We start from the raw sequence: 23,544 nt of genomic DNA on the forward strand, positions 1-23,544 counted from the left end.
TGTACTTTGCTTTCGTTGCCTAGGGAGGTTGCACAAGTTAACCTGTGGTTGGGCTTGAATACAGTTATGCTCACACTCACTGGTCGGAGAGTGCCGTTAACCTGCTCTGACACAGTTGCTCATTTAATGTGAATGACTACACTTATGTTCTGTTGTGCTGGAAGTTGCTCTGGATAATAGCATCTGCTAAATGCATGTAGTGTAATGTAATATGTAACATAATGCAGGCGAAGTGTTTTACCAGTAGTGGTAATGGTGAATGATGGCAATGAAAACGATTTGTAATGATGACGAAAGCCATTCGCAAGCTTCAACAACTCACAGGGTCAGAGCCATCCATAGTAATGTGCTAACGCACACCATGGGGACAACATCAGTGTATCACAGAGCATGACCTACAGTTCCTTGGGACTGTGAGGCCGTGAGTTTGTAAAGTGTTGGGCGTGGTCCAGCTGGGGATCGAACCCGTAAGGAACCAAGAGAGATGGCGCCGTATTCCCTATGACCTCACCCCAGTGGGATTTTTGCCGCTTTGTTTCCGTTTGCAGATCACCAAAAGGGTTTTGGTGGAGCTTCTGTTGCTCTCGGTCGCTTTGGTAGAGATGCCCAAGACCGGCACGCCGTGCGTTACCAAAGCGGCACTCCGTCAGGCGTGAAGCGGGCTCTCTTTTATGCCGGGATATTCAGCATTCCTTCCTTTCCTGTTATTAGAGTCCAGGAAGGCTTTTGCATTACTGTCAGCTACCGTGCGCTTTAGTACCGTCAGCAGTGTTCACCAATGGGAATCAGGAGAGTTTCGTAGCGTCAGGGGAAATGTAGTCGGTCTCACCTTCACCATTCTGGTCGGTTTGAATTAAGTAATTATCGTTGCTAGTTGCTATCAGACTTCATCGGCCAAACTTGCCTCTACACATATAAGGAATTTGACTCCGCTTCCAGTGTCACTCGTAGTGCTTTCACACAATGTCAAAGTGACAACAACAAATACCAAACAACAGTAGTAACACAACAAACGACAACAGTGGTGCAGGAAACAGACATGGAATAAGGATGGAATGAATGAGGTATATATGAACAGCTACTGGACAATGAATATGAGTTAAAGTATACATGAGTCTAGGCTATGGATCTGTGCAACTATTAGTTATATACAACCAGTGCACTGTGTTATATACAGCTATTGCACAATGAGCATGAGATGAAGTGTACCTGGGTGCAGGCTATAGATCTGTACAGCTATTAGTTATACAGCTATTGCATTGTGGACACGCAATAGCAGCGCTAAGGTTGTCGAATATTCTATGACAATTCGGATAAAGTGCTTTGTACATGAATGCAAAAGCGACACCCAACCTGAGGTTTGAACCGGCAGCCCCCTGCTCACAACCACAGAACCTACTGTCCACAGTCCGGCTGAGAGGAACCACATGAAGCATGACCCATGATCAGTGAGGCGTTTCCCGGTCAGTCTCAGGTGCTTCACAGGTAAAGCCGGTCCTTACCGCCCATTTTTTCCCCCCCAGGCTGTACCGGGCCGAAAAGGTCCTGAACACCAACCTGGTGTTCATCATCGCCGACGCGGCAAAAACATGCGACTCCTGCGATAAGAAGCCCTTGCGGCAGGCCGAGCAGCCCTGTATCCTTTCCCAAAAGCAGCCGCGCATGGCATGCGACCGCACTGAATCCACACTGCACTTTCCACTCACATTTCAATCTGGTTAGCATGCCAAGCTCATGAAACATGTTGATATTAACAATATATACAGTACCGGTCAAACATTTCACCACACATTTACTATTTTCCACATTTTAGAATAATAGTAAAGACATCAACACCATGAAATAACACAAACGGAATTATGCAGTGACCAAAAAAGTGTTATAAACAAAACAAAACTGTCTTGTGTTTTAGATTCTTCAAAATAACCAAAAAATATATCATAAAAATTGAATTTTTTTGGAAAGAAATTCATACACAGGCATCAAGGCATTTATATTTGTCTAAGAAAAAAATTCAAGCATTTAAGTCTTTAGATAAAAACATCTTTGAATGCATGTTTCCCATTATCTTAATCAGATGTGTCTAAACTTTTGACTGGTACTGTAAGCAGTGGTAGAAGTCGTAGCAGTGCACATAGGCATAGTTATACTGGAAGTTGGAATGGTTGCATGGTTTCAATGCACTGTAAGAAGGAATGACATTGGTTAAATGTTAGTATTTAGCCCGGTTGCTCTCATGGCAATTTGGAATTGAAACATGAAAGACTGACAGCCTCTATATGGCAGATGGTAGCTGTAGACCTGCAACAGAATGTCTTCAATTCAGCCAAAGGGAATAGCACTGGGCATTGTGCTGGAGAAAGATTGGCCGCCATATTTGATTAGACAAATACAAATCTGTGGGCATTTTGAATGTGGCATCAAGTTTTTCAACTGACTGAAAAGGCTTATTAATTTATTTGTATTTCCTGTTTAGACTTCCTCTATTTATTAGTGTCCATGTGTCAAGTTCCATACCAAGAAATGTTGGAACTCTGCGTAATAGTGAATATGTGGGTGTGCATGAATTTATCACCCGAATGGTTGATCTTTTATGGTCTGGAGACAGTTAAGGACATAGTCCATTTGGACAGTAGGGTTGTTTGGGATTTGAATCAGAATGGGAAGACTGCTTCCTGAATTGACCACTTTAGCCTTGGGCCCAGACCCTTGTGAGCTCGCGAAGAATCCCAGGTACAGGAAAGGACCGGATGTCTGCTTTGACCACAACGAGAACGTAAGTTATCCCAATCCAAGGTGAAATCCGATACATCCATGCAATGAGGAAATCTTATTTTAAAAATATGTTTTTAACAGAGCAAACGACTTAAGTTTCTTTTTCTTTTGTAATATATTTTTTGGTTGCAGTGCACATTCTTTTTAATCATAATTCTTTATGAATTTGCTGTTACTGGCTGCTGTTTCCTTCATCTTATCTATAAAAATGGTTTTCTGCTTTCACACATTAAGACACAAAGACACAAGGTTTCCAGTGTGTTTTCCAATGAAAGGTCACCGAAGCCTGGATTCTGTGGGAGCAGAGACTCTCTATGACATTATTATTGAAATATAATATTAAGCATAAAAGAAATGTTGCATTTTTGTTAAGTGTTAAGTTGGACATACCAACCACATTCTGTATGCCAGTGGCCGTTGTAAGACTTATTCCAAATGCTTGGTAGGTCCACATTAACACCTGCCTTGGGTCTTGTTTTCTCATAGAACCTCCTCAGGGGTCTTGGTAGCTATCTGGACCCAACAGCTTAAAGCTGCTCAAGTCTTTCTGTGTGAAACCTCAGTGCTTGCTTGCTGCCATTCTTCTACTTATGTGGTGATCTTTACCTCCTGGTTGTGACTCGAACTGGTTCTGCCAAAGCGGCTACTCTCTCACTCTCTCATTCACTTTTTTTGACATTAACTCGGCCCGAACGGTTTGTTGCATGACGTTCTCATTTCTTCTCTCTCTGCTGCCTCTCTCTCTCTCTCTCTTTCTGTTCTGTTTCCTTTCCCGCCTTTCGATTGGCCACTCATCTCCTCCCGCTTTTCGATTGGCCGTTCGTGCCGCCCGTTATTAACAAGGAGCCTGTATGCACGACGAGCCGTGGGTCCGCCCTGGCCGCGGCTCCGCTCTTCATTTTACTGCAGGTGTTCATGTGCTTTCCAGGGTCAGTCTCATCTCTTTCTTGTCCGCTGTCTCTCAGGCCGCCCTTTAAATGTGCATGTGTACTGGTCCCCACCGAGACAAAGGCCCACATCCATTCTAACTGCAATGCGTTCCACCCTTATATTACAGAAAGGATTATGAATACATGAATATCAGATATTTTGCATTTTTTCTTGGCTTTCTTTTACGAGGCTACGTGATTGGGAAAAAAGAAGTGTTAAATGTCCTGTATGAAATGAAGGAATGTGACAAAGAATGTATCATTTCAAAGTTAAGGACCGAAACGCATTACAGTTAGAATCTGGGCAGTTACTTCTCGTAATGGATACTGTGTTATGAGCTTACACAACGAATGTGTGTTATTTGACTCCAGTCTAAGGTCCAGAGGTTTGTAAAAATGAATGTTGCCAGCAAAATCATTTTGAGTGGACAGCAAATATCTAAAATTGCTTATTGTGGCATCAGTTTTACAATAACATAGACCCTGATTTAATCACATTTTAGGTTCATGTGTATCTTGTTCCTCAGACCAGCATCTCTGTCTCCTGCTGTGGAAACTGTTTGTGCTACGCGCACATGATACGCAATAACAACAGAGTGTGTCCCAAATTGTTCCACAGAAGTTTCGTAAAAGCTCGAAAAAGTAGGCCGCTCGCCCCTTCCTCCCATTTTAGCAGAAGGAAGCGAAGCTGACTTTCAGAGCTTGATTCCAGGAGGTATTTTCTTTGGAATAAACAGAGGAAGCAGCAGATGAGCTTCCTGGCTTTTGACTGGGTCCAGTTGATTAGCCTTCCCCATCCTGCCAGAGAGTGAGTCCAGCTCTCCCCTCTGTCAGCAAAGGACAGTAGCTCTCTCATGCAGCACAGTCAGAGACCACTGTTACACACATAAGTTCGTACCTGGCAGTTCAGCGCGAGCTGACCGGTCACAACGTCGACGGCGATCACACCACAACTTTAACTATGTGGAATACAGCCGCGGCTTTGATTTACAGCATAGACAAAGCGTCTCGAAGAAACCACCTCACCTCTTTCTGCATTTGCAATGTCAGTTTGTGGTTCTCTGTGCCGTAGGTAGCCTAGCCCTCCAGGCAATCCATCCACAATCCCATTTACTTTAACTATAACCTCAGCAAGGAAGCTAACAGGCGCCTTGGTTTTTGGTTTCATGTGTTTTCGATGAGTGTTGAGGACTGACAAAATCAGGACTAGTTAGGGCCTGACGTGCACTGCGGTGAGACTTAATAGAGGCCATTGCCGTAGTGGTAGGTGTCACGTGTTCGACTTCTGTGTCACTGACTGTGCCCACCCTTTTTTGCCCTGGTGGTAGGAGGACGACTCTGACTGCGGTGGGGGTACCAGCCTGAGCCCGTCGCTCTGGCCCATGGTCGGCATCCAGGCGGTGCTGCTCTGGCTCCTGACGGGGTCTAGGCACTACCCCTCATGACCAGAAACACAGGACCAAGCACCGCCACCACGCTTACCTTTCAAGATCCTGCCACATTTTTTTTTGTTCTGAGGTCCTACATTGACAAGCTGGGAGGGGGATTTGGGGTGGGAGGGGGAGTTCAGAATCAAGGCCATCCCAGAGGTGAGAGACCAGGGAAGCGACCAAAATGGCCCACGCTCCTGGGAGTGGCTCTGAGGGTGAGTGAGGAGGCATCCAAAGCCAAACGCGCACCCCTCAAAGGCAACAGAGGGGAACTGCCTTGTCCCACAAGGGGGACGTCGGAGAGACAAGCTGCTTCATTCACATTGTTGGGTTTTGGTGTACTTAATAAAAAAATTTATGTACAATGAATAAAAATGGAATTGAGAATATTACACTGCCAAGACATTTCAGATGAAAAATGGCTGCTCCTTGCTATACTGTAGATTTAGGGAGTTTTTTTTTGTTTGTTTAAATCTGATTTATGTTGAAGGATTTGACATACTATTTTACTCAGTATTCAGTTATTTTTGTGCAGACCGTGACAAGAAAGGCCAAAAAAAAAGATTTTAAAAAAGAAAAAGAAAGGCAGATTCAGAAGGGAAGATTAGTTCTCTTAGAACTTGTTCTGGTGAAATTGAAGTGAACACATTCTAAAAATCCATTTATAATGGTTAAATATTTTTTTTTAATTGGACCATATGCATATTTGTAACCTTGAGTGTCCTCTTTTGACTCTAGAGGTAACCAAATACGTGTTTTGGTATCAAATTGAAGCACATCCATTTGTGGTCCACTCAAATGAAGGGAAGACACTGCCAGCTACTAGGTCATGTCCTTGTCATCTTGTCCAACCATGCCAAAAGGCACATCCTTGCCTCATCCATAATGGGGGCATAGACCATTTATTTCTAGCGCAATTTAAATATTGAGACCTAGCCAAACCTTTTTTTTTTTAGTTGCCATTTATTTTGTCAATTTTAATGCTTGAGGCTATTGAGCAGAGCATTTCCTTTCCTGACAATATTATTTTTGCTTTTTGAGGTCTTTGGTGGGCATATTTGCATGTGGGTGTTATTACAAGTTGCCTCGTTCAGTTTTGATTGTAACTGTTACTTCAAAAACGTTGAATGTAAAGGGACACAGCAAGTCAGGGAGTCGAAGGGTTTCACTCATAATGACATCAGTGCAAAACTACTGAATTTGACAAAAATGTTGACCACTCGTTTCTGATTGGTGTCACTTGAATTCAGAGCAAGCATGCCGTGCTGACTTTAAATATTCCCCTCTCATTCATTAAAAGAAATCTGGTAAAGCATGCCGCAGTTAACAGACATATGGATATCTAGGGTGCCCCATTGGAAATTGGTTGGAAGAAGAACACCTGAATTGTATCAAATATGGCTTTGACCAGGGATCACACTGAAGTTTCCCACTCGATTTACAAGTGGGAAGCAGGCCTTGTTTCTGATCTCATGTTCTATTTTCTGAAAGCACCAGTTCCAGTGTCTGGGTGCAGGGCTTCTGTTGTAAGAAAGCACGCCTTGTTGAATTCAAGTATTTAAGTGAATGAGGGGGGTTAGTCTCAAGGAAAGCCACTCAGTGCAGTTAAGAAATTACTCTTTCATCCTGCCATATGATCCTGGCTGACATGCTTATAATTGCGGTAGACATTGGTTGTCTTACGGTCTACAACAAACTATGATTAAGATGTTTCCAAATCAGACAGACCCCTGCTATATTGTACAGAATTTAAACTGCTGTGTGGTGAGTCTTGTCCCTGAAATTTAAAAGGACTGGATTTGAAATCCCTAGCTTTACTGTGCAATATGATTGTTTACAATAGTTCTCTGACTTCAAATAATTCCCCTGTTTGTTCACGTCGTGTCACATGTGGTATATTTGAGATTTGGAACATTTATTAATCCAGGGCCTTTGATACCGACAAATTTTGCTGATTATTTTTGCCTGTTATTTTTCATTGTGTTTGATTTGTTTTTAACAGTATATGTATCCAATTTAGTTCATAAGTTATTTATTAAATTATTAAATTACTTCTAAATGCTTCTAAATGCAATGTACCTCAACGTGAAATGCACTTTGCTGTTTTTTTTTTTTTTTTGATTTGTTTTGTTTTTTTACATGATTTCCCCATTTTTCTCAGACTGTTAAGGTATAGGGTATTGCTGATAGTTTTTACACTTACATTATGGCCGTATTCAATCCAGACTCAATGTGCTTTAAAACTAAAGTAAAGTTAAAGCAAGGGCTATTTTTTTCAAAAACAACACAGTCCTAGAGGGCATCTGACATTGACAAATGTTGTGTAAACTGTTGTATATGAATTGGGGTGAAGATCAAAGATTTGATTAAATGTCTTTCTCACAATGAAGGATAAAGCAAATTTGTTTTAGGATTGAATCTGACCCTTACTCTTGGTCAGTCATACATACATAAAGTTCATTATGAAATTATAAAAATAATATCCTGAAGATTGTCGACATACTGATGCAGGAAGCTACACAAGGTCACTGCCGTTCACATCTCTCTGTCAATACCACATGATTATAAATTCTTGTTTTGTAATATACATAGATATATTTCTGAGTATTTCCTTTAATTTAAATGACTTTAATTATAATTAGGAAATACATTTGCATATCACATGGAGCCAGTGTGGATTTTTCCATCATTCGTTCGACGGTGGAATGTCACATTGAGCTGATCCATATGATATACTTCAAGAATTTGCTCCCTGAAAAAGCATTTCGCCCTTCGAGATAGTATGTTTGACCACCAATATCAACACAGCCACTTGAATAATGTTACAATGCTTTGGGTGCTATTGGTTAGCCTTTGGCTAGTTTTTCTTTCAATTTCATCTTCACTGCTAATGTGCTAATGCAAGATTTCATGTCCCCGCATTTACGCTGCACCATAGCTTTCATCCATCCGTTCAAGGAAATGTTCAAATAAACAGTGTTTGGATGACCTAGTTCCCTTACTCTTCGACTGCATTGAGAAAATGCATAGTCCTAAATATGTATTCAGTTTACAGATTTATAATATGGGGAATATTATATAAATATAAAGCCTTGCTTTTTTATTATGGGTGAGCACTACTGCCATTTTCCTGACAGAGACAGCATTTGGTTTTTAGTCATTTGTAATTTCGTCAAATTTCGCTTAGATGAGTGGAACATTACATGTTGGCCTGTTAAAAATCCAGCCAACAGATGATTACAAACTATTCAACACTGTCACTTTGTGGGTCGTCCTTTCCAGTCAAATTGAGCCAAACCTGTTTTTTCCCCACAATATCTTTCTCTGAGACCTGCCAAATTCATGTTGTATAACAATACATAATGTAACTAAGTAACTCTGCCTTCTAATCATGGAAAATCATGTACAAACCAAAACATGTGAGGGTTGTGGAACGGGCCTACCTTCAGCTGGCTTCTCAAGTGTACGCGCTCACAGAAAACGAAGGTTCGGCAATGAAGGATCAATCTACAGGGTAAAAGACAGGTCGCGTCACCCAAAATGACCTCAACATGCGGAAGGGTTTATTTTTTCTTCCTTCTTTTTTTCCATTTCCCTTCACGGCTGTAAGTGCTGAAATCAGATGCTGTCGCTACGGGAGCCAATGTCGCGTTGTGATTGGACGTGTACTTGATGCTGTTGATCCTTTTTCGCGCAGGTTCTTTTCTGGGTCATGCTGTTTCCTGGACTGTTTTATTGAGATTGCTTGGTGTGTGTTTAAACTTCTGGGCTCTCGCCTGCCACTTCACAGTGGCAGCGGCTAGGCCGGGCCCCTCACTCAATATCCTATGATTGTGCTTTCATACATTACACTTTTGTGGAACTTGACTAGCCTGAATCAATTTTTTGTATAAATTTGTACTATAATGTTAAACAGGGGAAAAAAAAAATATGTTTATAATCCTAATAATGTGTTAACTCTTGTGGAAATACAGTATATTCAGAATAAAAGTTTATCATTACTATCTTTTGTATGGACTCTCATTTGAATGCAGTCCACCCACCATTCCCGTCGAGGAAGAAGAGTGAAGAGGTTGGTCCGTCACCCCGACAAGCACTCACTTCTGTGAGGGATTCAGAGAGGTCCTCCTTCGGGACGAGTCCCTGAAAATGTGTGTGAGATGTTTTCTGAAAACGTCCCTTTGTCTGGAACTCTGCTGTTCCTCTGATTCACTTTGGAGAGAGGGAAGAGGTTAGAACTGCAGCCAGCTATATCTGGCCTTGGGGGAAAAAAAGAGGAGAATCTATCACTGCAAGATAGTAATTTGCTTAGTTGCTTAGTAATTTGATTAGCTGCTGATTAATTGTCAGCCCATTTCATTGCTGATGACAGATTTTAAAATTCCTCCTACATTATGCATGTGACATCATGCAGTCCTGTTGAAGTTCACTTGATGATGAAGACCCTTGAGATTAGAGCAATTACCCTGTCTAGACTAAGAATGAGTATTTTATTTACAGATGATGGTTTTTAAAAATTATAATTACTAAGCAAATATAGCATACGGTACACTCTGCTGAACATTCTACTTAAAGTATATAAGCTCAGCTTAGCTTGATGTTCCCTGTATGTATGTGCAATACCAATTTTAGCCAGTTACATATAGGTAGGTATTTGTTGGTCTCACCCAGAACACCTGAGATGACTTCAGTTGGTTTTTTGCGTCATTCAGGAAATGCCATGTCCTGTGTTCCCACTGCTGATAAAAGGAATGATCATATGAATCGGTAACGCACAGACAGGCGTACAGTATTCGAATCAGAACTGCGGCCGCAGTAAGGAATGAGCCCTTTGACAAGAAAATCAATTCAGACCATGACCAAAGGCATCGGGAGACACCATCTGTGACTCGATTCGCCTAGCGCATGGATGCCCACGCAAGATGTCGCCAAACGGTCTTTAGGGTTAAAAAAAGAAGTGCTGAGAAGCTATTTCCTGTTTTTGATGATTGCTACCGCCGACCCCGGGACTCGGTCGACCTCAGAGGACGTTTTTAAGTGTCCCCAGAAGGCGCCTGTTGGGTCGGACGAACAGCAGATCAATTTGAGATGGCACGGCGTAGACCTTGTTCCAGATTCGTCAGGAGGCTGTCCGTGGGAGCCTCCTGTCAGATTCTCCCCTCCCCTTCAGGGCTGATGCGTTTCGGAGCTGTCCTCCAGGCCTTTTCAAAAGGATTGGTTGTCCACATCTGCGATATGACGTCCAGATGTTTGGCTTTGTGGGTCCTGCTCTCATAGCTCACACAGTAATCATGCAATTGTCTTTATATCAGAGGGTCAATGTAAATGGATACCTTAGTGGGTGAAGGGGGGATGGGGGGGGGGGGCAAGGTCATTGTGTGTCACGACTCAGTCTGTTAAATACTTGCCTCTGCCTTCCTCTCAACAAACAGAAGCATGGAGCAAGCCAAACTTTCTTCTTTCATTTTGGATTAGCTCTCCAAAAAGTTACGGCCTAATAAGTTCAGTCACTACCACACACTGCAACAGGTGACCAATGTAGAAAGTAATTCCTGCCGCTAAAGACCCCTGCAGATAAGGCATTCACTGTGACTGCAAGCTAACGCCTATCACCCGAGTTTGATCTCAGCTGTGTTATCAGTGGACAATGACCGGGAGCCCATAATGGCAGAACCATCCACAAGGGATAGGGGCAGTATATCGGCATGGGCTTCTCATCTTGGGCAGTGTGAAAACTAGTCACAAATTTCATAGCGTTCACTATCCTCCTCCAGTGTTCCTTGGAATGAGGGATAACAGTATCCAACTGGCAATTCCAAAAAAAACACATAAAGTGGGGAAAAGTATTTTAAAAAATTCAATAAAAATGTAACTCCCTCTGGAGATAAAGTCATGAAGGACTGAAAATAGTTTTGTGCGTGTCTATATACATTGAAGTCTTTTTAGTGGATTCTCTATACACAAAATATCAGAGCAGAATGTGTAGAAACCAATTTTTTCAACTTCAAGCAAGTGGGGAACAGAGTGGAAGACAGCTACAGCTTTGTTAAGGCTTTGTTTTATCGCTGCGGCTTGTGAATAATTGCCGGAACAGATTGTTTTAATTTGTGGGTTTCAGTATTTATGGACACCACTGTGAAGACACTGTCCAGGGAGGCTCTCATTTGCATTATAAAGGTTTGACGACACTTAACTGTCACATCTGAAGCTGTCCAGCAACTGTGATTAATGATATATAATGTAATTATGGGAGAAGCCTGTAATCTTCTCTCATGCCTTGTATATCAGGATGGCACAAGAGACAGAACATTGAAAGGCTTGGTCTTTGCACATATTTATTTTGACCTGTGGTCTTTGTAGTTCTATTTAAGCTGATCTTCAGAATCGTAATTGGCAACATCGATTGTCTTCCAGCCATCATTACAGAGCGCAAATTCCCACAAAGATGTCCAGATGGGTTCTGGTCTCTGGGCTCGGGACATTCATCCACCATTAAGGACATTTAGGGTAACCGTGATCATGTGTAAGACAGACCGTTTACATTGTGTAAGCTTGCATCGCGTTTCAAGACAGTGTCCTGAAAAAATGGATATACTGATAAAACATATAAATCAAATGGACAAATTTAAATACAAACGGGGCATTGTAGGGGGTATAGTGGTAAGGAGCAGGGCTCATAACTGGTTCGATTCCTTGCAGAGGCACTACTGCTGTTCCCTTGGGCAAAGTACTCCACCCAAATTTGCTTTGGTAAATATCCAGCTGTATAAATTGTTAGCATGTAAGAATTGTAGCCTATGTAGGCCGCTCTGGATAAGAGTGTCTGCTAAATGACAATAATGTAAAGTACACTGTCATAGTCAGCTGCTGTGTGTGACTCCCAGGCTTTCCTATCTTTTCTTATCGACAGCACTCTTTATGTCCAACAACATACGTGGTTTGCATGTGTTTGAGGGGCAGTAAATAAATGTCACCCCCAATGTTACTCATTGCAGATCAGTGAGTAGTGAGAAATTATTTTGCCATATAAGTACTGTGCGACCATTTGCAAGATATTTGTGAGATCTCAGACTTCTCCAAAACCCACATAAATACCACGCAAACGCAGACCCCCCGCAAGCCCCCTTTGAGCTGTGGCAGTTTCCACTCTCCGCAGAACTCACAGACAGCAATGTTTTAATTCAAAATATCGCATTGTGCTGCAAAGAAAGGTGTTTTATGTCCCGTGTTAATCAATGGCCTTTCAGTATTAAGTGATGGCATTCCAGCTAAACGTTCCCCCTCCTACCTATGAGACAGAACAGCAGACCAGGCACTTTACATCACATTGTCAAATTGAATGCAGGCTGCTCTTGTTGTCTTTAACACTCGAAGTCATAGCAGTGGTGGCGGTAGCAGAGGCAATGTTACTGGGAATTGTATGACGGGTGACCGTCTGAAAGGTTACCCACCACACCTATTGGGCGCGGACTTAACTGAATCAGCTGAAAGACACAAGGTCACCCACCATGCCTGATAAGCACCATGCCTGAATCAGCTGAAAGACATAATATGTGTCCCCAAGTGGATTGGTCAAAAAAAGTAGACATTCTCCATTCAAAAAGAGTGTACTCTGTTTTAACGCCCGTGCTGTAGTGTTTCTCACCAAGCCATGGTGTTAATAAATACCTCTTTCCGCTGATTGACAGTTCCAACAGGAACAGGAATTGAGTCCACCCTTTGATGACGCAGCAGAGCCGGGTGGCGAGGGAGCCGCTGGGTGTGGGCAGAACCCTGGCATGTGTTGAAAGGACGGTGGAATTGGTGGGATTGGAGGGGGGAGGTGGGGGGGTATTGGCATGCAGTGTATCCATAGAGGTGTCAGCCGAATTTCCTCAGCAGTGACATGGCAGAGGGAGGCCACGCCCTCCTCTTCCTGCTCTACACACATACACACATTACGTTATTGGCATTTTAGCAGATACTTTTATCCAGAGCGACCTACATCAATTGCAGGTTTTTACAGTGTTATCCATTTATACAACTGGATATTTACTGAGGCAATTCTGGGTTAGGTACCTTGCCCGAGGGTACAGCGGCAGTGCCCCTGTGGGGAATCAAACCGGCAACCTTTCAGTTACGAGTCCTGCTCCTTAACCACACTGCCCCCCCTTACACCAACCTCTCCCACCCCGCCACCACACAGGCCAATCGGGTGATTACATCCAGAGGTAGAGCCGCCCCAAGAGAACCCCAAGAGAAAACTGTGCCAATAGTAGTCCAAGCAGTAGCCTGTTTCACTGGGACTCACCAAGACCTTCCTGACGCATCTGTTGGTCCAGCAACGACATCGTCAACCCCGGCCTGCATTCCTCATGTCTGCTCCGGCCGTCCCTCGTGAGGGTGATTCACCCCCATCGGGGTAAAAGCGGAAAAACATTCGCAGATGTCCGAGGCGCTGCCTCATCGAAAAAGCAGTCCGGCGGCCGACACGATTTTGGTTTGCGTGGCGAAAACGCTGACTGATGCGGCCCGCGAGATTTCCTAGCCAGCAACACGAGGGGGTGTGGGGGGGGGGGGGGTGTTAGCGTCGGCCAAAATGGCGCTCCGACTTATTGCAGGTCCCTGGGCACCCCCGATAAGGCGCCTGCGGCTGCTTTTCCACTCAGAAGAGCTCGTCACTGTCGAGCGGAGCTCAGCAGCTGGTTCGCATCTCCACCAGGGTACTATTAATGGGCTAATTATACATCTGCAGTTCGCAGGCAACAAGAGGAACAATGGCTGCCTTAATCGAAAGCTCTTTTATAGACTGCTGGGTGTGGTAATTAACAGGTTGAGTACCAGACCAAAGTGCCAGCACATGTTTATGGTTCTGAGATAATGTGTTTTTTTTTTCTAAAATGTGAATCTTTCGCTGAAAACATAGACCAGACCCTGTTTCTACTGTCAAACACCCCTACCCCAGACTGTAATAGGAAAAAAAAAGCGAACAGATAAGAATTTGCTGAACACTGACAGCAGCAAGCCAATTTGATTTCTGTAAATGTAAGATATATACTTCAACTTGCAGTTCCCTGAACCTCACTGGGTGCTGCCGAGATAAACATAATTATTCTGCATTGTAATGACAGCATTTATGGAAAAAACCAACAATTTCGACCTTCTGTACAATCGTTTATTGCAGTTTAGTTTCAGTTTTAGATTCAGGCCTGGAAACAACACACTTTATATTATTTCTGACTGGACAGATATTTTCTAGCACCACAAGACATGTGGAACATGAGCTTTGCAGACACGAGGCGGAAATTTGCCCCTCTGATGTGAGCGCAGACACGACATCCACTGCATTAACAACGACGTGAGGTTTTTTTTTTTAAGCCATGTAAATCCTATAGAACATGACAGAAGGCGAACAAAGGTCGAATGCGGTGGTATATTCTCTTCACATGAGAAAGGGCCCACGCTTTGGGGTATCTGTCACCTTGCGAAGCTAACCGAAACCCAAAGTTTGATGAGCGTAGAAGCTGCACTAGGTGAGCTTACAAATCGGAGACGCGCGCGCGGTCAGGAAAGCGGTTCACGTGTTTCGCGTCGCCATGTCAGAGTGCCGTGATTTAAATGTGGCGGCACGCCATAAACCGAAAAATGAAGGGTGGATGAGCAGTGCGCCCCGCCTTCCAGACGCATCTGTCACCTCCGATCAAAGGTGCAGGGTTGGAAACACAGCGGCCTCGAGCCGCCAACCTCAGGTCGAGAACTACATTTACATTTATTCATTTGGCAGACGCTTTTATCCAACGCGACTTACACGTGAGGCAGAGCGCCGCACAAGAAATAGCCTTATAAGGAGTCAACAATACTAGAAGCTCCGCATGACCAAGTTTCAGCAGCCGGCCAGGCAAGGTACAAGCTAGCCGGTAGGGACACAAGCGCATGAAACCACAGAAGTCTTTGGAACAATGCGGCAAAACTTTCATTGCTTTAATCAACTGTGGAACCATAGCGGTAGCCAATGAGAGCTCACTGTATGTGTTAATAACTAAAACAAACTTCTAATGATGCATGCTATTCAAGCTTGCTGATGTACAGCATTCGTAAAAGCCATCTGAATCACTTACCGATGGAACTTATTGCGTTTTCTGTCTGCTTGCGCAGTGCTTGAAGCATACAGAATATTTCTTCAGTTTAGAAACGCAGGTAAGTTACTAAAAAATAATTTAAAAAAAAATAGGCGCTTTTGAGTTAATGCTGATTAACAGAAAAAAATCTAATGTAGGAAGTGGGCTGTTTGTTTAGGGAGAGATTTTTGGGTATGATTTCCAAGTTTTTGACATCTGGACTGAAGAGTGAATGTTTTTCCTGTGTCTTATCGCATAGCTGCAAGTACACCTCATCTCAGACAGGAGGTGGAACTCACGCCAGTATGACTGTTGCGTGTGGCCTTTTTGTTAGCCTTCTGACTGCATTCAGACCACATCAAGAGCACGCAAAGGGGCAAAACAGGACCACTTAGGGTCTGGGGACCTAATCTGGTCGGAACGCAGTTTACATAAACAGTGCATGTAGCAGATCACGGCGTGACTTTTGGCAAAACCCCTTTCCGTACCAGCCACATCCTGTCTCCCAGTCACGCTCCTTAATGTTAGGCAAAATCTACAGCCTCCCCCCCTACATCCCACCCCACCCACCGCAGATAGACACATGGGGGAGGCTGAGGTCAGCCTCGGGTTCAGGTAATTTGCCGTAGGTGAAACCTGACACCACCTCAAGTTCCTGCACGACAAATCTCTTCAAAGCCAAACGAAGACTCTTTATACCCCAAGAGCTTCCCTCTCCACACACCACACATAATAACACCGCACACACACACACACACACACAAAAGAATTACAATGCTACCCTGCTGTGACTTGAAAGTTTATCATCAGGGCGGGAGCAATTTAGTTGTGTTCAGTCGCACGTGGAACGAGTTAACAGGCAATGGGGGTGTCATCTGGCTTGCCCCTTTCTAATAACACTAACACTATTGTTACAGGCTTTTATTGTCCACCGAGGCCAGGCTTCATAGGCCTCAAATGGGCTTTCCTGGGCTTTTAATGGAGTCGTGCTTTATGGGGGGGCAGGCTTGAGAGTGGGGTTAGGCAGTCCTGAGGTGCTTTCGGAGGTGCCGCCGGCCCATAAGATTGGGGTGCCACGTACCCGCCGCCTTCGTGCGGCAGGGCCGCAATCTTTTTCTCATTAATTTTGGCCAGACTGTTTAGTCTGAGGTGCGTTTACTCGGTATCAAGAGACGGCAGGAGAGAAATGGGGTGAGCCTGACCCGCTAAAGTCGCGAGGGACTTTCGGGGGCCTAATTGGAATTAGGTGGTTTCTGTTCCAAATGCTGTAGGTGTTCTTCAGGCCCACGGTGATTATGTCAGTGCTGATCCTAATGCAATTTAGCATGTCAAAACAATCAGGAGATCTTCTGATACTCTTGGCCTGAGTCGGTTTGGTTGAGCACGGTGTTTAAGTCGAGGTTGCTGCCGCGTATTCCAGAGCAGATTGTGGTTACTGGATTTATGTGTGGGGTTTCGAACCCAACCCTTTAACACACTTCCACATCTGCTCTGTATTACCTGTGTATATTATGAAGGACACACATTAATGTCCCCGCCATCTCGTGTCACTGTTTTTATTATGGGGGCTGTCGTTAAGTGTAGCTGGTTTTTTTTTCTCTCCGCTCATTTTTAAGCAGGCAAAGGAAGCCATGTGCAAAGGGAGTGGAGCTACCATGTGTTACATTACATTACATTACACTACATGCATTCAGCAGATGCTCTTATCCAGAGCAACTTCCAGCACAATAGAACAGAAGTGTATCCGTTCATGTTGAATGAGCAACAGTGTCAGACCAGGCCAACAACACTCCCAGACCAGTGAGTGTGAGCATAAAACCAATCGAACACTACCACAAGTTAACTTGTGCAACCTGACTAAGCAATGTAAGCCAAGTATACTACCGTACATCAGTCGCTAGATCACAGAATCCAAAATACTTCACAATACTACATGTAAAATAAACATCAATTACTGGAGGTAGCAGGTGGAACCTAGATGCAGTCTGAAGAGGTGGGTCTTCAGTCTGCAATGGAAGATGGCCATTGTGACTCTTCGATCTGAACCAATCACACAATCACACTGCTTTGCTTCGTAAAGTGTTCTTGGTTGGCTGAAAGCTCATTGAATCTCCTCTCGTTACGGACTTCATGGAGCCTCAGTCTCCGATTGTTAGCATCAAGTGACTTTTCAACAAAAAGGCCGGCCCTTAATGGGAGGCAGTGTTGTCATGTGACAGCCGTCAGGGATGGAGTTGACGGATGAGAATCTCTGCTGCGTACAAAAAAGGACAGTTCTCCTCCCCAGCTGAAGACCTCCCTTAAGTTGGAGGAGCTCAGCTGCTGACAAACCAATGAGACGGACGCCTCCTGCGATGGCAGGGGCCACGCCTTCAGAACGGGAGGTGACGACGTTGACGTCCCCGCCCCTAGAGGAGGGGCAGAGACCTCACCCAGCGGCCCTGACCCGCTTGAAAGGAGCCTCAACCTGCTAACACGATGTACTCGTTAGCATGATCAATCTCTCCTCTCTTCATGTTCCCAGTGAAGAAAAAACACTGCTTTCTCTATGCCCGTTTGACAGCTGATGGATGTGCTTTGCTTCAGCAAGCCCTTGCTGCTGTTTTGCACCATGGCACACATACTAATCTAACAGGTCTTGTGATGGAGCTTGGGGGGGTCATTTATTGCATGTTCTTCTGTTTAGGGCTGGTACACTTTTTCCCTTTGGGGGAATTCATATGTCCGTAAAGAGACCCCCACGTGTACTGCTTGGTAAGACATGTCTCCAAGTTGACGTTTTGCAGAAAAATTGGTATAGTGCTGTCATTTACCCTTTGAAAAGTTCAGTCAAATCAGGCCTCATTTAATTTGAGCACATCATACACAAAGCAGTATTTCTTACAGATATGTACAGTAGAATATAAATATAGTGCAGTTTGTTTTTAATGTTTGATAGTCAAAACACAACCTGTTTTAGAAACGCATCACTTGCTTCAATTATCCAAAAAAAAAGGTTAGGACCTGGTCATTTGAATTTCCGTACATGTTAGTTTTCCATACGCACAATTCTGCTTTGGCCAGAAACTCTCACTGTAATCAGCTTTTCTTTGTTTTTCAGCATCAGACTGGCCCGCCTTCAATTGCTTTTTAATGTGTGTGTGTGTTCCAGTCTCATAGCTGGGCTAAGGCACGAAGGAGGAAAAAAACATGTAAGATTTGTATTTATTGAGGAGATTTTGATCCAGGGTAGAAATGACGTGTGTCCAAATCAACAGGGAGGCCTCTCTGATGAAATACTTTCAAGTATTGTAATGGGCAGCTAATAACCCGGACTCCTGGGGGAAAGTATAAAAAATGCGCGGGTCATCTGGCTCTTGTCATGTTGTCTGTTTCCTACCACAAGAACAAATATTGCATGGGAGACCAGGGACGTGCAGTTATAGGACCCAAACAGTATAAGTTGTAATGAAGGATTTTCGTCTGTCCCAGTCATCAACTCAGAACCAAACGACCTCATTTGGCTCACCACTTCTAGTCTAGTTCTAGTAGGGCGGCAGTGTAGCATAGTGGTCAAGGAGCAGGACTCTCAGCAGTAACTGAAAGGCTGCCGGTTCGATCCCCGCTGGGACACTGCTGCTGTACCCTTGGGCAAGGTACTTAACCCACAATTGCCTCAGTAAATATCCAGCTGTATAAATGGATAACATTGTAAAGAACTGTAACCTATGTAAGTCGCTTTGGATAAAAGCGTCTGCTAAATGAATAAATGTAATGTAATGTAGTTAGGGGAGGGTGAGGTTTCCATGAGGCTACCACGTGATGTCAATCGTTGACTATGATTAACCAATCAAAAAATGCTTCTCCCCATAGCAAAAAGCGATAATTCGTTAAAAACAGTGAGTCACCGAAAGTACAGCACAGGTCGGCCTATTGTGAGGTTCCGTTCATGAAGCCTGACAGTGCTATCACTAACTCTACCCGCACTATATGTTGATATTCGGCAAACATGTTTTTTCCGTGTCTCAGAGCACCATGAAGCAAAAAAAAGGCCATTTTGAAGAAACTAAAATATAAGACTGTTTTGAATATGTTTATAACGCTTTTTTTGTCACTGCATAATTCCATGTGTGTTATTTCATTGTTTTGATGTCTATGTTATTATTCTAAAGTGTGGAAAATAGTCAAAATAAAGAAAGCAAAGTGTGTCCAAGCTTTTGACTTCTATTGTGCGTGAAACAAAAAACGTCCTCACGATAAGCAGATCTTCAAAGCTGCGATCGGCTTCCTAGATGAAACCAAGTCGTTACAGCCCGTCTTGGCAGAATCTGTCGAGGACGCTAAAATCCCATTAATGTCCAAAGTGAGAAATGGTGTGAAATAACGCCCTGGCTTGTGCGTATAAACCCTGGCAACACTTTGCAAAACAAAGCACCTTAATGGGACTGGATCCAGCTGTATTTAGCACGGACTCTGTGGCTGCCTTTCCAGCTGAGCTTTTGCACTGAACCAAGCGCAATCACGTTGTCAGAGGGGAATCGTATTGACCACATTTGTCAGACAAATTGATCTTGGGAGGTGTCCAAAACACACCGGGAGACAGTTATCTCTCTTACTGGCTTGGTGGCGCAGGATTAGAAAATATCAAAATCTGACAATAATGCTCTGACATTTTCAACTATCAGGAATTAGTGGTGGGGCAAATAAGATTTTCAGCCGCTAGCATTCTTGTGTACTCTGCCTTACTTTCGGCTCATGAGGGGATTGTGGTCTTTGTGGACTACTGTAATAAAGGCAGAAATCACGAACTGAAAACAGAAACGGCCGTGGAGTCATCCAGAAAAATAACCGATATCCCTTCAGGACATTTGAAATAACCGCCAACCCGCCTTCACTTCATGCATCAAGATAAATTGTAAGGCGACTTGCCAACATATCACATTCATGTCATATTGATAGTACAAATGTTATTAGAGTGTATTTTTTATGATCCCTCTATGTCTAAGCAGCTGCGTTCACGGGTGTACGGGTCCATGTCTTTTTGTCCCAAGGTTATTGTGTAGTCTATGTTGTCTTGGAGATCTTGTGTGCATCTTTTGTTGATGCCTGAGTAGCCTACTCTGAAGGCAGATCTTTTCTTAAGTACACCCGTATAATCACCAGAATCGTCACTACCTGCAAAAAGGGTACATTTGTTCGAAATTGCCCCGATGTCTCAATTTATTAACTAGGGAAAGCATACCACACTACTTTGTATGCAGGACCCAAGCTGGCAGCGCTACAGGGAGCGCGGGAGTCCTCCCTTGCCAAGTGCTCTTGCCTCGAAGGTCATCAGCGCATGTCTCCCCGTGGAACGACTCACATAATTCAAAACGAGGTCAGACCCAGAGCTTTTATATCGAGTAATTGGCGTTACATCGCGCAACGCTGGATGCGCGCTCGCTGCGCCCAAGTTGTCTGACCAGCTGCACAAGCGCGCACTTCAGCACGGGCAGGTTATCCCCTTCGCACGGCCAACAGCCGACGCTAAAGGGAATGACATGCAACTGTTCAAACATGACACCCTTCGGTGATATAACCCCCCGTTAGATAAATAAATTAACCGCTTGTTAGAAGCTGCGCGCAGAGCGGGGTAGGGTTCCCTTTAAGTGCCGTTGCTGCGGGGGAGGGGGAACTATGCGATATAGTCGTATTAGTGGGCTGAGCAGCGTACAGGTCCTTTCCAGTTAGTGGGTATCTTTGCAGCGGTGCGGATTTTCCGGTTAATTACGCTGGCTAATGGTGATATCAGACCTTATAAACAGGCGCAACCTCAGTCATTTTGCGAACCTCGGAATTTCTTATCCTTAAGCGACGAAGGCGACAAGCCATGTGGATTTACAAGGTTATTCTATGTGTCACTCTCGTGGTCCACTCAGGTAAGTTTGTGTGGGCTTTTGATGGAATGGAGATGCGCACCGTAGGCAGCGAATGGATGTGCGTTGCAAGCGCTGCGTCAGTCACTTTGGGTTGACCACATATTAAGCTGCCTATTACTTTTAAAGAAAATCGTATACTTACAGACATTGTGGCGGTGTTAGGTGCATTGAACCCTTTATGTATATATGCATACATTTGAACCCCGGTGTGCTGCATGGCAAATTATTTTTTTAAATGACCTTGAAGTGAAACGCTTTGCATGTACCACAAAGGGTAGCTGAAGACTGCTGCACGTTTGCAAAGTTGTTAAAGTTTATTCGTTATTTTATCGCTATATAACCTCTAACATATAATCTGCTCTTACATGCAACATTAATTCTGAAGGAACTTAACTGTAAATGGCTATAAGGGACGCCGGACAACGTCATAATGATTTTTAAAAGAGATGCATTTGTTGGTAGATGTCTGCAATACATTGTAGCAGCTGTTAAGATATCATCTGTAGGCGGCCGTAACGACAACCATTTCCCCATTCAAGCGTCGAAACTTTGTGGTTCTCTCCGTTGTGTTCAAGTCCATGCTCACGCAGAGACTCAATCTTGTCAGATGCACGTTCTTTACATGGTGAAGGATAAACACGAAAACCCCCGCGACAAACGAACGTCAACTAAGGACTGAACATCAAAAGAGCTAGAGAACAGTTGACTCCCAAAGAAACGCTTAGCACTTAAGAAAATTATATCGCTTGAGAAATTCTGCAGAAAAAAAAGGATCGTTTAATGAATGCGAACGTAGATCATTTGATATGCATCAATGTTTTACTGTCGTAAAATATGTTTTCACCGCTGCCTTGGGTTACAATCAAAAAAGCGTCCGCCTGCATTAGAGTTATCTGTTGGTTTGACGCTTGACGAAGAAATGCGAGCAATCAAATGAGGTACAGCGTTGCATGTGGAGAACAGCCATAAATCTATCTCCACCCTCTGTTCGCCGTAGCCTCACGTCGGACGGTGAACTACTGCAGTAATCTGCAAGAGATCAGCCTCATCCGAACTCTATTCGAGTCTTCAAAATACACATCTCACGTTGACATGACGCGCACACGGCAAACAGAGAAACATCTGCGGATCTTAAGAGAGCATAAGGAGTCGTCGGGATCTTTTTTATTTTGAATAGCGGGTTATCATTAAGCTTCGTGGGTTGTTTTTGTTCAGTACATTTTTCACGTATGAGGAGATAACGACTTAAACGCACTTCTGTGCTGGTTTTGGCATTTGAAATGAAAATAGCAAGGTTAACCTAGGATTCTCTGATATTCACCATGGGATTCAGTCGAATCTTGAAGTCATTAACATAAGTCTTGAGTAAATCGTTGCTCTTAGAATCAGAAACAGCCACAATCAGGCGTCCCATTCGTGGTATTTAAGGGCAAACCTCTAACTAATAAAGGATGGATGAGAAAGTTAATTATGCGGTCCAGTAAAGGTTTAGCCTGCATAATTAGCCTGCATTTGACGGATGTCAGATATAACCCTGTGTCTGTCAAATAATAAAACCCGGTCGAAACAAAGTTATTTCTTCATACAAGAACGTAGCCTAGGCTACTTTAATGTTCATGTTTATAAACGTAAATTAATAAAACGATTTTCACCACAGCATTAGGCTATTATAAACATGGTTTAAAATTAATAGTAAAACGCGAGATAGAGTTTACAGTGCTTTTGTAGGGTTGCATGAATGATGCCGGGGATGAAATAAAAAAACGTAGCGCAAAATAAAGTGTGTGTTAAAATTGCGATGATGAATTAACTAACTGGCTCGTGGGAATACACTGCAGGAACAGTAACGACCTTTCGGATTATGCCGGACCCTTTTGAGCGTTTCGAAAGTTGGCAGCAGAAGAATAAAGTGATGTGAGGTTGGAGGTCTCGGGTACGAGTCCCAGCGCGCTCACTGATTCATGCTGAAGAGGGAAAATTAGATACCCCTCTTGTTTTCGGGACGTAGTTGAGTAATGGGGCCGGTAAGATCGGGCGTCCCCAACAGACAAGTTCAGATGAGTCGTTAGGGAGTGACGAGGAGGATGGTTCTACTTATCAAGGTCAAATTAAATTTGCCCTTCCTTTAAACAACGGGTGCAAAGCAACCTTTGGGCTTTTGAGATACTAGGAAATGTCCCAGTATCTCTGTGAAACAGGGAGCTTGTTTAAAGTACCGGAATTTTAAATAACAACAATCTTGATTTTGTTAGTCACGGCTCCGCTCTTCCTTTTGATGGGTGGAGCGGGGTTGTGTACACATTTCCTATTGAACTAGATTCAGTGTGACAAGTTAATAAAACACGAAGGGTGAAGTGAGGCTGAAGTTCAGCTCAGATGCTGCTGGTTGCAGTGGAGCACTGTTAAGGTAGTTACT

At 43.7% G+C, this 23,544-nt stretch overlaps 2 protein-coding genes across 3 annotated transcripts in view; both read left to right on the plus strand.

Annotated features, from left to right (window-relative positions):
- Positions 1-7,071, plus strand: part of LOC118771794 (voltage-dependent calcium channel subunit alpha-2/delta-1-like) — a 157,054-nt gene extending 149,983 nt beyond the window's left edge. For both annotated transcript variants that reach the window (XM_036519832.1, XM_036519834.1), the window contains 3 exons: positions 1,524-1,636; positions 2,694-2,776; positions 5,033-7,071. In XM_036519832.1, the coding sequence (XP_036375725.1) occupies positions 1,524-1,636; positions 2,694-2,776; positions 5,033-5,149 (313 nt within the window). In that variant the 3' untranslated portion in view covers positions 5,150-7,071. The remainder of the gene's footprint in view (positions 1-1,523; positions 1,637-2,693; positions 2,777-5,032) is intronic.
- A 13,866-nt stretch (positions 7,072-20,937) lies between these two features.
- LOC118772019 (hepatocyte growth factor-like) overlaps positions 20,938-23,544 on the plus strand; it is a 30,870-nt gene continuing 28,263 nt past the window's right edge. Inside the window, exon 1 of the mRNA XM_036520253.1 lies at positions 20,938-21,128. Within this exon, the coding sequence (XP_036376146.1) occupies positions 21,080-21,128 (49 nt within the window). The 5' untranslated portion in view covers positions 20,938-21,079. The remainder of the gene's footprint in view (positions 21,129-23,544) is intronic.

The sequence above is a fragment of the Megalops cyprinoides genome, chromosome 25 (assembly GCF_013368585.1).
Source record: "Megalops cyprinoides isolate fMegCyp1 chromosome 25, fMegCyp1.pri, whole genome shotgun sequence".
NCBI classification, from domain to species: Eukaryota; Metazoa; Chordata; class Actinopteri; order Elopiformes; family Megalopidae; genus Megalops; species Megalops cyprinoides.